The 15,708-nt window shown below is 38.3% G+C and overlaps 1 protein-coding gene across 5 annotated transcripts in view; it reads right to left on the bottom strand.

The window, feature by feature from the left end:
• The window catches only part of NUP214 (nucleoporin 214), a 101,997-nt gene that overhangs the window by 59,943 nt on the left and 26,346 nt on the right, over positions 1-15,708 (bottom strand). For all 5 annotated transcript variants that reach the window (XM_037728044.1, XM_017499063.2, XM_017499061.2 and 2 more), the window contains exons 15-21: positions 14,585-14,671; positions 14,234-14,383; positions 13,089-13,247; positions 10,959-11,062; positions 7,597-7,779; positions 6,880-6,965; positions 6,691-6,774 (exon numbers count right to left, since the gene is read on the bottom strand). In XM_037728044.1, the coding sequence (XP_037583972.1) occupies positions 6,691-6,774; positions 6,880-6,965; positions 7,597-7,779; positions 10,959-11,062; positions 13,089-13,247; positions 14,234-14,383; positions 14,585-14,671 (853 nt within the window). The remainder of the gene's footprint in view (positions 1-6,690; positions 6,775-6,879; positions 6,966-7,596; positions 7,780-10,958; positions 11,063-13,088; positions 13,248-14,233; positions 14,384-14,584; positions 14,672-15,708) is intronic.

The following is a 15,708-nucleotide window of genomic DNA, read 5'->3' on the forward strand; positions in this document are numbered from 1 at the left end:
AAAAAAAAAAAAAAAAAAGAAAGATACAATGGCCATGCTCACTTACAGAAGCTTGCAGCATGGACTGCTCACTAAGCCAACGGTGCTGCCTCCACCAATAATGGGTACTGCTCTCTGCTGTGATGAAGGATGCAGTTAACTGCCTGGCATTAGAAAGACAGTCCCACTGAAATTTAAAGAATCTTATTTTGTTTACACTCTAGTTCAGATTAGGAAAGGTAGAAACTCACATGACTGAGGGCAGGGAAACAAAAGGATAGAAGTCATATGATCATCTCAGCAGATGCCGCAAACCTCACATTTTAGGATGAACTGCAGAAAGTGTTCCTTTTGAAATTAAGGATAGACGCATGACACTTTTATGCTGTACTGGAGGTTCTAGCCAGTGAAGTCAGGTTAAAAAAAAATGATAATAATAATAAAAGGACTGGAAAGGCAGACACATCACCATTAGTATGCATGCAGGATATCATTGTTTCCATAACTACAAGGCCAAGAAACAGCTACAGATGTGTTAAAATAAATGAATTCTGCCAAGTTGCTGGCTATAAGTAAATATACATAAATCAACTGTATTTCTCTATACTACATCCAACATAAAACATAAAATTTAAGTGAAAAAAGTCTACCATCATAAAAGCATCAAAAATACTAAATTTTTAGCAATAACTCTAACAAAAAATGCATGTCTCACATGCATAAAACACTAAGAGAAATTAAAGAACACCCAAATATACAAATATATACCCAGGTCGGGAACTGAGAGTTCACTACTGCACAAATGTCAATTCTCAAGTTGATCTAGAGACTTAATACAATTCCAATCAAAATCTCAACTTTCCTTTGAAGGCTGAGGAAGACAAAATCCGTCCCCGCCTCTCTTTTTTTGAGACAGAGTTTTTGCTCTTGTTGCCTAAGCTGGAGTGCAATGGCGCAATCTCGGCTCACGGCAACCTCTGCATCCGGGATTCAAGCAATTCTCCTGCCTCCCTCCTCGTTTTTTTTATTGTGGTAAAATACACATAACAAAATGCACCATCTTAACAATTTTTAAGTGTACAGTTCCATGGTATAAATACATTCATAATGTTGTATAACCGTGACTACCATCTATCTCCAAAATATTTTCATCTGAAGCTTCGTCCCCTTGAAACGCTAACTCCTCATTCTCCCTCCTCCAGCTTCTGGCAGCTACCATTCTAGTTCTGTCTCTATGGTTTTGACTACTGTAGGTACAGGGAGGTGGAATTTAACAAGACAATTTAAATGTTAATATGAAAATGTAAAACACCAAGAAAGCCAAAACATTCTAGAGCAAGGGTCAGAAAACTACAACCATAGGTCAGCTGTCTCTTTTCAGAAATATAAAGTTTTGCTGAAATACAGACATGCCCCTTTCATCACATGGTCTGTGGCTGCTCTCCCGTTACAACAGCAGAATTAGGTAGGTGCAATGGAAACCACAGTGACTGCAGGCCTCACCTATTCTCTAGCTGGCCCTTACGGAAAAATCTGCCAACCCCTACCTCTGGATTGTAGAGCTTTCTGCAATGATAAAATGTTTTTTATACGTGTTTCCATTACAGTAGCCACTATTCACATGTGCCTCCTGAGCACCTGAAATGTGGCTACTGGGATAACAAAACTAGACTTTAAATTTTATTTATTTTTCTTTTTAAAATGTATGTATTCATTTGAGACAGTGTCTAACTACTCCTTGCCCAGGCTGGTCTCGGAACTCCTAGGCTCAAGTGATCCTCCTGCCTCAGCCTCCTCAAGCAGCTGGGTTTATAGGAATGCACCACTTTGCCTTGCAATTTTATTTAATTTAAATGTAAAGCAGAGTACCACGTTGGACAGAACACACATAGAATCTAGCAAGAGAACAGTATTGAGACTTATTTGAGCATGAATTAAGACAGTGTGGCAGCAGTGCTTTCTAATCATTGTATGAGACCAACAAACATACATGTATATGCATAAATGATTTATAATAGAAGTGGCCCTGCTAAGCAGGGAGGAGAATCTTTTCAATAAACAGTGTTAGGACAAGCAGATATCCAAATGCAAAAAAATGACACAAGCCATACCTTATATCACACACAAAAATCAATTCTTGAGAGCATAAAATATGATGTATCTATACAGAGGAATACTGTTCAATAAAAAGGAATGAACTACTGATACATGGTATACATCATGAGTGAACAACAAAAACATGCTAAGTGAAAGAATCTAAATCTAAACATTATCAGACTCCATAATACATGCAATTTCTTTTTATTTCTTCTTCTTTTTGTGTCTTGAGAAAATATGCAATTTCTTTAAAAAGGCAGACCCACAGAGAAAGAAAGCAGATCAGTGATTGCTTGGGTGGAACAAAAATTGACTGCAAACAAGCATGGGGAAACTTTTTAAGTGATGGAAATGTTCTAGGACTGGAATGCGGTTATGGCCATACAATTCTGTAAATTTAGTAAAAATCACCCAGCTGCACACTTATAACAGGTGAGTGTTATATGTAAATTATACCTCAGTAAAGTTGTTTTTTTAAAAAAAAATCAATTCCAGGTAGATAGTTGATTCAATTGTGAAAAGCAAACATTCATGTTTCTGGAAGATAGTAAAGGTACATATCTACTTTCATTACCTGGAGATAGAGGATTTCTTAAACACAACACAAAAAGTACTAACTATAAAAGAAAAGGCTGATAAATCTCACTATTTTACAATTAAGAACTTCTGCTCACTGGGCTGGGCACAGCTGCTCACACCTGTAATCCCAGCACTTTGGGAAGCCAAGGCAGGAAGACAGCATAAGGCAGGAGTTCAAGATCAGCCTGAAAAATATAGTGAGACTATGTCTCTACAAAAAATAAAAAAATTAGCTGGGCATGGTGGCCTGTGCCTGTAGTCCCAGCTACTCAGGAGGCTGAGGCAGGAAGATTGCTTCAGGCAGGGAGGCTGGGGCTGCAGTGAGCTACGACTGCACCACTGCACTCCAGCCTGGGCAACAGAGCAAGACTCTACTTCTAAAAACAAAAACAAAAAAGAACTTCTGTTCACCAAGACATAATTAAGAGGGCAAAAAGGCAAAGTGACTATCTACAACTTATATAACCAACAAAGGCTGGTCTCCAGAATTTATAAAAACATTTACAAATCAATAAGACAGATTATTCAATAATAAATGAATGAGCAAGATTCAATCCAGTACTCCACAAAAGAAGATATCCAAATAGTTAAAACATTTTACAAAAGAGTTCTACCAGAATAGTTAAAAGAAAAAGACTGACAATATCAACCTTGGCAAAGACGTGGAACGATAACACTCATATACTGATGATAAAGTACAAACAGTTAGTAAAGCTGCTTGGCAGAATCTAAGAAAGGTGAGCATACAGACAGGCTATAAGACAACAATGCCACTCCTAGCTATGTAACCAAATGGAAGAGTCCACACGTGCTCTGAGAGACATGTACAGAAATATTCAGAACAACCTTTTCTGGAATAGCTATAAACTGAAAGGAACACATGTCCAACAGGAGAATAAACAAACAAGTGCAGCATATTCATGCAATGGAATACTACATAGCAACTAAAATAACAGCTAGAGGCAACAACATGGATGCATCTTACAAGCCTGATATGGAACAAGAGAAGCCCATTCAGAGAGTAAGTAGATGGATTTATGCAGTAGGCAAAGACCAAAACACAGGCAAAACCAAAGTACAGTGTTTTGGAAGTTACGCTTACATAGTAAAGCCCTCAAGGAAAGCAAAGAAAAGAAGACTAAAGAGAATGACAACTTAGGCAATGCAGAATCCTGGAGTGGATCCTAGATCCAATCAACCTGTAGGGGTAAGTGGGACAGCTGGCAAAATCTGAGTATCAACTGTCTATGAGATAATTGTATACGTTAGATTTCCTGAACCTGTGAACTGTATTACGGTGTGTAAGACAACACCTTTGTTCTTGGAGAACACATGCTGAAATATTTAGGAGTAAGGGGCGTTGTCTTCAACTTATTCTCAGATAGTTCAGCAACAATTGTGGCAAACATTAAAAAACATATGGGTGAGGGTTAAGTGGGTGCTTACTGCACTCTTGCAATTGGAAGTTTGTTTTTTCAAAATAATAAATTAAAAATAACAAAAAATGTCAAATTGGAAAAAAAAGGCAAAGGCAAAACTCTCATATAAGCCCATATAATGGTGCCTTAGGGGAGGAAGGAAAACTGGGGTATGAAGAGGGATTCTAAAAAACATCAATATTCTGTTTCATGACCTGGGTAAGGCTACAGGGATAGATGTTTTTGTTTTGTGCACTTTATACGTATTGTATTTCACAATTTTAAAAATTAAAAGTGTTTCCATGCTGAGTTATTCTTCCCAGCATGCACACTAATATTAAATGAGTATCATGTGCAGTTATCTGCCTCATGTCTGAATTCCTCCTCTTAAATGAAAGCTTCTCGTGGGCAGAGGCCATGTTTCTCTTACTTAACACTGCCTGGAACGAACTAGGCAATCATATTTGTTGAATGAACGAATAAATAAATTACATAAATCTCACTTCTAAGGACTTTATCTAAATATATATTCTGATGTGGGTTAAAGATTTGTGAACAAGGACGTTCTGAGTAAAATTCTGGCAACAAGATTAGCGACAGGCATTACGGCCTTCTAATACAAGGAAATATTGTGTTGTCATTATAAGGCATGTGTTCAAAGAATATTTAAACATAGAAGGCAGAGGAAAAGCTTATGATTTTAACTTCAAAATTTTTTTCCAATTTTTAAAATTTGGTAAAATACAATATAAAATTTACCACCTTAAGTGTTTTAAAGTGTATGCTTCATTGGTATTAGGTATATTCACATTGTGGAATCATCACCACCATCCACCTCCAGAACTATTTTCAAAGTGCAACACAGAAACGCTATACCCATTAAACAACAACTCCCCCACCTCAGTCCTTCAGGCCACCCCTATTCTCCTTTCCATCTCTATGAATTAGATGTCTCTAGATACTTCATAGAAGTGGAATCATATAGTATTTGTCTATTTGTGGTTGATTACAGTTAGCACAATGTCCTCAAGGTTCACTTAAATTGTAACATGTGTCAAAAATTCCTTTTTTTCAGGCTGAATAATAATTCCATTGTATAGACGGACATTTTGTTTATCCGTTCATTCATCAACAGACACATTGCTTCTGCCTCTTGGCTATTATCAATAATGCTGTCATGCGCATGGATACAAGTGTCTCTTTGAAACCTTGTTTTCGATTATTTGGGGTATATACCTAGAACTGAAATTGCTGGATCATATGGTAATTACATTTTTAATTTTTTTAGGGACCACAAAACTGTTTTCCACAGTGGCTTTACCATTTCACATTCTCACCAACAGTGCACAAAGGTTCCAATTTTTCCCTACCCTCACCAGCACTTATTTCTGTTTTTTTTTTTTTTTAATAGTAAGGGCTCATCAACTTTAAATTAGAAAAAAAAATCAAGACACAAAACTAAATGTTATAATCTCAATTTCATTTTTAAATAAATCAGATTTACATATGCAAAGAAAAAAGTCTGGAGCTAAACCAAAATAACTAAAGAAGGCCATATCTGGGTTGAGAGAGAGAGTAATTTTTTTTCTTTTTAGAAATTCTGTTGCTTAGGCTGGAGTGCAGTGGCATGGCCATAGCTCACTGCAGCCTTAAACTCCTGGGCTCAAGCAATCCTATTGCCTCAGTCTCCTAAAGAGCTAAGATTACAGGTGTGTGCTACCACACGCAGCTAATACTTATTATTCTCCTTTATACTTCTCCATATTTTCCCTAATTATCTACTAAAAGAAGGTATATTTAGGTAAGAAAAATTTATTTAAAAATTCACTTGTGACTGTTATTTATCTAATTTAGCCCTATGTGATTACAGAAAAATAAATCAATAAGATTAAGTTTCTTTTAGTTACTCTGATTACCAAAAGTATTTGTTATTGGTATTAAAAAGTTTTAACCAAAAACAGAATCTCAAATAAAGATTTGGATATGGGCAGTAAAACAAGGCAGTTATGCCTAAAGCTGTTTGTAACAAATTTTTTTAATTGAAGTTATTCTTTAGATAATGGGGAAAAAATTTATTTCACCAGTTATATAGCTTCTTTTCAGCAAGTGTTTTTAACCAACATTGCTTAATCATATTTTCTTCTTTTTTTCACAAAAGAAGCCTTTTTTGGCAAGGCACAGTGGCTAACACCTGTAATCCCAGCACTCTGGGAGGCTGAGGCAAGAAGATAACTTGAACCCAGGTGTTTGAGAACAGCCTGGGCAACATAGGGAGACTCCATCTTTTATCTTTTTCTATCTGTTATTTATTTGTTTTTAAAAAAGCCTTTTTCCCAAATGCAAACTTACTCTAAACCTAACACAAATCATAAAAGTAAACCTTCTCTGGCTAAAGCAGGGCCTAGGATCCAGCTCAACCTATCTCAAACCCTTGTGAATCAGCCATCAAACCTGAGGACTGCAGAAAACTGTAAAAACCAAAATGACTACCTTGCTGCTCTATCACCTATTAAACACCCAACACACACACAGACACACACACACACACACACACACACACACACACACACACTGCACCCTATCACTATGTACAGGCCCAGTTACCAGTTCTCTTTACCTGGAGCAGTGGATCTCACTGGTGGGGTCTTCCTCTTGGCCAAGAAGTTTCTCAGTTGTGCCTGTTTCATGGGGGACAGTTTAGCTGCAAGAAATCCATAAACCCATAAATGCTTAAGATTCAGTTTTTAAGATATCAGTAGCTGGAAGAGAACAAAGGGAGCTAGAAGATTGGGAATGATGCAATTACCTGGTACTTTGGGCAAGGATTTAGCATGAGATTCTATGGTGGTTTTCAACAAAGCATTGCGCAGGCTTTCAAGGTCACTGTCAAAACTGAAACAGGATAGTGTTACATACAGACCAACTAGGAGCTAAACGATCTGAAGCTATCGGGGGTACACTATCCTCCTAAACATAAATGCAAGACATGAGTATATCACCAGTATTCACCAACACAACATGATGGTACCACAATAAAAAGAGTAATTAACATCTACGCATTTGGCCTATAAACACAAAACCATTTTGGTAAACTCAAGGCAGACTGTCAATCTGCCAGGGTCTGAAAGTCCCCACATTCAAGCAGAATGGCAAATCTGGGTTTTAGAGACAAGTCAGACAACTTAATCCTCTCAGTTGATTTTCAATCAAACCATGACACTATTACTATGGTATATCACTTGCTATGATATATTCAGCACCCATTTCATCAGTGTAATACTTTACAGACTTAATTTAACTCTCCAACAATCCCATGAAGCAGGTATTGTCATCCCCATTTTTTAGGCAAAGAAACAAATGATCGGAGAGGGTGAGACCCTGACCAGGATCACAAGCTGAGAGACAGCAGAGTCACTTGCAAACCTACATCTGAATGACTCTAAGACTACTCCACATTACTCCCCTAAATATCTGTTCATGCATTCATTCACCCATATTTATTGAGTGCAGGTTCTCTCCACACCTGTGAATGCTGCTCTGGGAAGGCAGAGCCGAGGGCAGGCTCCATGGGGAAGTCTGGTTGTAAAGGCGGAGCTTCTGAAGACTGTCCACCAGGTGATTCAGCCTCTTCCTCTGTTGATTGATGATTTCCCGGTTGTTGGCTAGAGTGTTAAACAGCGTCTCTCGCTCTGGCACAAGTAGGTGCCTGTTGACAACCATGGAAAAGAATTAAACATGAATGTTCAGGTAAAGGAATCTCCCGCTAAAAAACAAACAAAGGACTACAATGGTAACAGTGAAAATGACAAAATGGAGAACCAAGAGTAGACAAGAACCATCAAGAAATTACTAGAAAATAAAAAAGAGATGAAAGCCTAATGAAGATAAAAAGGAATGTGGAGAAAACAGCTGGAAACAGGCAGGCCAGGCCTATAGCAAAGGACAGCGTAAATTAGGCGAAATCTGAAAGAGACTCTAGGAAGAAAAGGGCAGGAACGAGGTGCGAATCAGCAACAGGGGAAAAGCCAGTTAGCTTTCTACTTAGAATCTGTCTGTTTTTCTGAATGTCAATTATATTCAATTAAAAAAAAAAAAAAAACAGGCTCACCAAAAGTCTACAGGAGTTAGTTAAGTCTTCAGACTATTGTCAAGAAATAGTGGGACAGCACAAGATTTAGTATCAGGGAGGTAACCTGCCCCAAAGAACTAAAACAAGACAGGGACAACAGGAGCTGCCTCTGTGAAGTAGGTCTAACTGTAGGGGGGGACAGGGCTATTTGCTTCCACTTTTCACTAGAAATAAAGTTGCTCTGAAATTTTCTTCTACTACATTAATTTGCAGAGGGAATAGGAAAAACTATACAAATAAAAACAAAAGGAATAATCCCACACCAGTTACAAACCAAATTTGCTTTGCTATGGTATGTCAATACAGTGATGTGCCACATAATGACATTTTGGTCAATGATGGACTATATATACAACAATGATCCCATAAGATTACAGTAGAGCTGAATTCCTACTGCCTAGTAATTTGTGCTACAACTGTCTGTAGTATTCAGTATAAAACCATGCTATACAGCAGGGGTGTCTAATCTTGTGGCTTCTTGGGCCACACTGGAAGAAGAATGGTCTTGGGCTATATAAAATCTACTAATGCTAATGATGAGCTTAACAAAATTGCAAAAAATCTCATAATGTTTTAAGAAAGTTTACAAATTTGTGTTGGGCTGCATTCAAAGCTGTACTGGGCCATATGCGGCCTGTGGGCTGTGGGTCGGACAAGCTTGCTGTACAGATTTGTAGCCTAGGAGCAACAGGCTATACGCCATATAGCTTAGGTGTAATAGGCTATGCCATCTAGGTTTGCGTAAGTACATTCCATGACGTTCATACGATGACAAAATCGCCTCTAACAGTGAACTTCTCAGAACACACCTTAAGCAACAAGTGACTCTATGTATATTCTGCCTCTTCACACAAATCACGGAATGAAAAATGCTTGCTAAAGAGAAACCTCTGGATTTATTTCATCTTTTCCCATTATCTCTTTGAGTTCGGGGTTGACTGAGTGACTGCCTCTGGTAACAAGGTAGTTCAACATACATTTTTTAAAAGGCATTTCAGGCCAGGCGCAGTGGCTCATGACTATAATCCCAGCACTTTGGGAGGCTGAGGCAGGCAGATCATGAGGTCAGGAGTTTGAGACCAGCCTGACCAACATGGTGAAACCCCGTCTCTGCTAAAAATACAAAAACTAGCTGGGCATGGAGGTACATGACTGTAATCCCAGCTACTCAGGAGGCTGAGGCAGGAGTATTACTTGAACCCAGGAGGCGGAGGCTGCAGTGAGCTGAGATCGTGCCACTGAACTCCAGCCTGGGCAACAGAGTAAGACCCCATCTCAAAAATAGTAAATAAAAAAGGCATTTCAATAGGGTACAGAAAACAGAGAAGCGCTATCAAAATAGAAAATTGTACAGATTTAAGAATTTGAACTCTACAGAAAGGGAACTCAGAAAAGCCTAAGTAGTAAATCCACAGAATTGATATAAAGGGGAAAAAAAAAAAGACTGGCTTCTCTTTTAGCATCATGTACTTTCTTACAAGGCTAATTTGTTAATTACCAAACAGAAATATAACCATCAAACAGAGCAGAATGTTCCCACTGTCAGGTTAGGTCATTATTTCCCTCGTGGGATAGCAAACTGTATGGCTGAACATGAATCAGAACTAAGTGTGTGAGCTGGTTCTCTAATGGGGCCCCACTGCCCATGGAGACAAGTGCTCCAGTCCACAGAATCCTCCCCTTAGATAGTGGGGGAGGAGAGCTTCTCACTTCTATCTCTTCACATCTATCTATGCTCCAAGCTGAGGGTCCTCCAGTTGGGATTTCTAGCCTTTGTCCACATAACAAAATGTAACTTATTGAATTCAGCTTACTAAATTATAAGCATATTCTAGTCCTGTCCCTGATGTCACACCCAGGTTGTCCCACTGAAAGTACATCAAATAGAACATTTCTTGGTTTGTTTTCACACTGGGCTAACTAATCTATTAATTAAGCGTAGGTGTTTCAAAAATCTAACATTTCAGGGCTGATCTGTTTTTCACATTTCTAACGGGCACTTCATGTTCTCATGGTACACTGCATTTTATTCCTTGTGGAAAATATGTGGCTTAAAACCAAATATCTAGGGATAAAAAACTATGCTAAAAGGTTTCCCATTCCTTTGCCATCATTCCTCTCATCCTTTTAACTATCCACACTAATTACAAATATTTTCTCAAAAACAAAATTTGGAATATACAGAAGAGTATTAAGGAAAATTTTCCTTAATCCCATTTTGCAGATATGACTATAAATATTTTGATACATCTATTTACTTTTGTACCTCCACAGTTATTAGCCAATATGCTTTTGCCTTTTTACTTATTAAATTTTTATATTACATCTAATAATTGTAGTGAAATAATTATATATTCTATACATTTTATAGAAGATAGGAAATATATTTAATATATTAAATAATTTCTTGGAGAACATGCTAGTCAATGGTTACAGGGTATTCTGTAATTAAGAAAAAAAAAGTGACCATATTTAGCCACTCCTGTACCTTAAGATAATTAGGTTGAATGCAAATTTTCACTATCATAAATTATAGTTTATATAGTTTATATTATATGCTGCAATATATAAATCCTTTTATGTAATTATTGTGAGCATCATTTGTTGTTTCTGTAGAAAAATATTTCTAGAAGTAGAATGACTAGGTTAAAAAGAATGAACGTTTGCAGGGATTTTCACATGTTCCCAAATCATCTTTTTAAAATGGCAATAGTAATATCTATTCCAACTGATTGCAGATGAGAGATCTTACTCACCTTTGTTTTTTCTTTTGTTCCAGATGCCGATCCCACTCCAAGTCTAGAACATCATTCACATCTTGGACAGCAAATTTCACATACTGATGAAGGCGCCGAATTTCCTAGGAGAAAAAAAATTAAAAGGCAAATGACTTGTTTTTCTGATAGTTTGGGGAAGATGTATCAAAACAGTCAAAAGAATTCTAAAATACTTCTATATTAAGAACCATAATAAACAAGGAAAATAGAATAGGTTTTAATATGATCATTAAAACTGTATAATTAAAATGAGGCCGGGTGCAGTGGCTTATACCTATAATCCCGACACTCTGGGAGGCCAAGGCAGGTGGACTGCTTGAAGCTAGGAGTTCAAGATCAGCCTGGGCAACAAAGCGAGACTCTGTCTCTAATAATGTAAAAAAAAAAAAAAAAAAAAAAAAAAAAAAAAAAAAAAAAAGTATAATAAAAAAAATAAAAAAAAAAAAAAAAAAAAAACTTACATAAAAAAGCTTTAAAATAAAAAACAAAATCGGCTGGGTGCAGTGGCTCACGCCTGTAATCCCAGCACTTTGAGAGGCCAAGGCAGGCAAATCATTTGAGGTCAGGAGTTCAAGACTAGCCTGGCTAACATGGAGCATGAGAATCACTTGAACCTGGGAGGCAGAGGTGGCAGAGAGGTGGTACACTGTAAAGGGAAACAGAATGGGTGTGTCTGCCTAGGCCCCCAGGGAACAAATGTTCTTGCTTAATTCTTGTTTTTTTCTCAGCTCCTATGAAGTATCTCAACATGGTGCGGGAATTTTCCATTCCATTCTGGTACTCAGGCAGTGCATCCATTTAGTTTTTGCTCTCCCATCGATAAAATTAACTGTAAAGGCAAAACAGTTCTGAAAGTAATTCTAAACTTATCTATTCAAAGCAGAGAACATGTAAGTCATCTTCCCAAGTTGAGAAATACTCATTTGTTCGAAAAAGAATAGTATCAGCACTAACAACTGAATCTGGCATTATTTAATATTTTAGCTATTTAACTTATTATAGGCCTGCAATAATTTTATTTACATTTTGGGTAACTGCTAACCTTCATGGTTAACTTGATTCTCAAAAATTAAAAACAGGCCAGGTAGCTGGGCATGGTGGCTCACGCCTATAATCTCAGCACTTCAGGAAGCCGAGGTGGGTGGATCACCTGAGGTCAGGTGTTTGAGATTAGCCTGGCCAACATGGTGAAACCCCATCTTGACTAAAAATACAAAAATCAGCCGGGTGTGGTGACACATGCCTGTAATCCCAGGTACTTGGGAGGCTGAGGCATGAGAACCACCTGGACATGGGAGGCAGAGGTTGCAGTGAGCTGAGATTGCACTATAGCCTAGGCAACAGAGCAAGACTCTGTCTTAAAACAAAAAAACAGGCTGGGCATGGTGGCTATAATCCCAGCACTTTGGGTAGCCAGGATGGGTGGATCACTTGAGGCCAGGAGCTCGAGACAAGTCTGGCCAACACAGTGAAAGGCCATCTCTACTAAAAATATAAAAATTAGCTGGATGTGGTGGCCCACACCGGTAATCCCCAGCTACTCCAGAGGCTGGGGCAGAAGAATCACTTGAACATGGGAGGTGGAGGTTGCAGTGAGCCGAGATGGCGCTACTGCACTCCAGCCTGGGCAACATGTGAGACCCTGTCTCCAAAAAAAAAAATAAAATAAAGTGGGCAGGGGGAGGAGAGGAAGGCAGAAGAAGAAAACTAAATAAATAAAATTTAAAAAAGAAAAGAATTAGTTGGGCATAGTGGTGCTGCATGCCTGTAATCCCAGCTACTTGGGAGGCTAAGGCAGGAAGAACTGCATGAACCCAGGAGGCAGAGGTTGCAGTGAGCCAAGATCATGCCACTGCACTCCAGCATGGGCAACAGAAGACCCTGTCTCAAAAAAAAAAAAAAAGTATTAAAAAAAAGTACATAATTACATGAAGTATATCGTTTTCTTAGCCACAGTTAAGGAAGTTTATGGGAAATGTGGTAAATTATAAGCAGAAAATTAACAACTTCATAAAGAGCCATCATCCAAATCTATACACAAAAAAAGATAGCAATTGTTACATGAGTTTGTTTTTAAATCTTTTAAATAGATTTACATAGATCTCCTACCTGAAGCTGAGCTTCGCTCTTGGGATCCAGTGGTCTTTTATAAAGCAAATGGAGATACCCAGAGTCACGATTTCTTTCATTTTGTTCTCTGGCTTCCTCAACACCAGCAAAGCCCTCAAGTAAAGTTGTTTTCAGGCTACTTATATCTCCATGAAGCGACTAGAAAAAGTACAATAATATGTTGATACAAAAAGTTGTTAAGTCCAAATCTTTCTGTTTAGATCAAGGAAGGTGATGTTTCTCAAACACTGAACACAATGACCATCTGAATGTATTTAAGCCACGTAAAAAAAGAATTTAACTGCTTAGAAAGACACTTTTTTAACACTTATTTTTCAACCCCATTAAAAAAACTACATGCTAATTACTGAAAATTTGGAAAATACAAAACCATGGTCAGTAGCTACAATACTATTATGTGAAGATAATTACTGCTAATACTCTAAAGAACTTTCCTCTTTCCAAACATGCTATTTAAGACCGGAACTCTGGAATCAGAGAGTCTGAAACAGAATGCTGGCATTACCACTTGCTAAGTGGGTGACTTTTGACAAATTTACCTAAGCCTCAGTTTTCTGACTTGCAAAACAGAGAGGTTAACAGTATGTATGACACAGGAAAGTTGTGAGGATTCAGTGAGATAATACAAGTGATGTGTTTGGCACAGCGCCTGGCATACAGTAAGAAATAATAATAGTAACAATAATTAACACTATTAACACCAAACATTTAATATTTTCATACTGTGTATGTTCTAAAATACCCTGCTTTTTAAAAATCTAACACTATGAAAGATAGATAATAAAATTTCAAATACACCAAATTAACAACTATAATAAACTTTATGGAGTACATAGTATGTGGTATGTGTCAAAGGGGTAGAAACTTACTCCATCTTATAGATGAGAAAACTGAGAAACAGAGTTAACTAGATTAACTTGTCCAAAGTCACATAATTTATTAAGTGCTGAAGGTAGGACCTGAACTCAGGGATTCTAGGAAGGCTACTTAGCCATGCTAAAAAAACAACACTGGTTGTGGCCTGGTGGTCCTTGAAGAAATAAAGTATATACACCCATGGAATGGTAGGAGAAAACATTTTTTAAATGCAATTCAACTCAGGAAAAGTATCCATAAACACAAACCTCTGTGGTCTCTTTAATCTCCAAAAGAAAGGTGTGCAAGTCATCTGATTCTGTTCGCAGCATCTTCATCTCCTCAGAAATGCCCACTTGGAAACAGGCTTTGGAAGTTCGGGCTTTTAACTCTTCCAACTCCTTCTGAAAGTGTGCAATCTGTAGAAGCCACAAATGAGGAACTACTCAGTCTGAATGACAAACAGTAATGTCATTGCTATTGTGCTTATTAACTGCTCGAACTGTTGGGATAGGCCAGGCTTCAAAGCTAGAATGAACTAATCATGTAGGGTTTGGCACTTTGACCCATCCAAGTCCGTCAGCTACTTCCAGAAAAAAGCCCTCATGAAACATATTTACCTCCTCCCCAATTCCGGCCATCACAGGATCTGTATCTTTCCACTGATGTCCCTGCTTTTCTGCAACAGCAGGCTGAAGTGACTTTGGCTAAAATGGAAGGCAAAAGGTTTAAAAATTGATCCCATACTATAAGCCATGGCTTCTGCAAGCAATCACATCAGTGCCTATCACAGGGAGTGGTGCTCCTGTAACACAATCATGGTTTCTTTACTCATTCTTCTGAACCCTTATTTATAGGGTCTCTACTTTGTGTAAGGCATATTCTAGAAAATCTAAGTAGAGGTGAACAAGCAGATGAGGGCCCAACTCTCATTGAACTTACCTCCTACTGGGACATGCTGAACAATAAAATGTAAACATATCTGATAATTTCAGTTGGAGAACAAACAGGAAAACACAGAGAATAAAAGAGGGCACTACTTCAGAAGAGATGGCCAAGAAAGCCCTCACTGCGGGCCGCCGTCTGAACTGAGGCTACAAGCAGGAAGAAGCTATGGGATCTGCAGGAAGCACCTGCCAGGTAGCAAGAAAGTCAAGTGCAGAGAGATCTCGAAGCAGGAGAAACCTTGGTACACCTTGGCAAAGAAAAAAATAAACGTGGGCTCTGTGAAGTCAGGGGAGGCACTGGAGAGGGCAGGGGTAGAGTCAGGAAGGCAGGCAGGAGTAGGTCAGTCAGGTCACACCAAGGAGTTTAGATTCTATTCTAAAGGTGTCAGAAAGCTACTACCGATGTTTTAGGAGAGTTTAAATCTCTTTTACGATTTAAAAGATCCCGCTTACTGCTATCTAGAGTAGGGATAGCAGTGAGATTAGTTGAGAGGTTAAAAAGGTGAGAGGTGGCAACAGCTTGACACAGGATGCTAGCAGGGGGACAGGGCTGTGGGCTTATGACATGTGACACAGCAGAGGGTGGAGGTGACAAGACCTCCTGTCAGCCTGGACTGGGGACACATACTGTGGAGAGAGGGATCTAGGATGCTTCTGGGCTTGGAGCTTGTGCAAATATCTGGTGTGTTAGTGCTATTTACCCACTGGAAAAGGACTAGCCTCTGGGGAGACAGAAATCAAGAGTTCTGCTTTAAAGATGCTATAATTTGAGAAGCCCTTTAGGCTATTTGCTACTT

The sequence above is a fragment of the Cebus imitator genome, unplaced genomic scaffold, assembly GCF_001604975.1.
Source record: "Cebus imitator isolate Cc_AM_T3 unplaced genomic scaffold, Cebus_imitator-1.0 Scaffold254, whole genome shotgun sequence".
Classification (NCBI taxonomy): Eukaryota; Metazoa; Chordata; class Mammalia; order Primates; family Cebidae; genus Cebus; species Cebus imitator.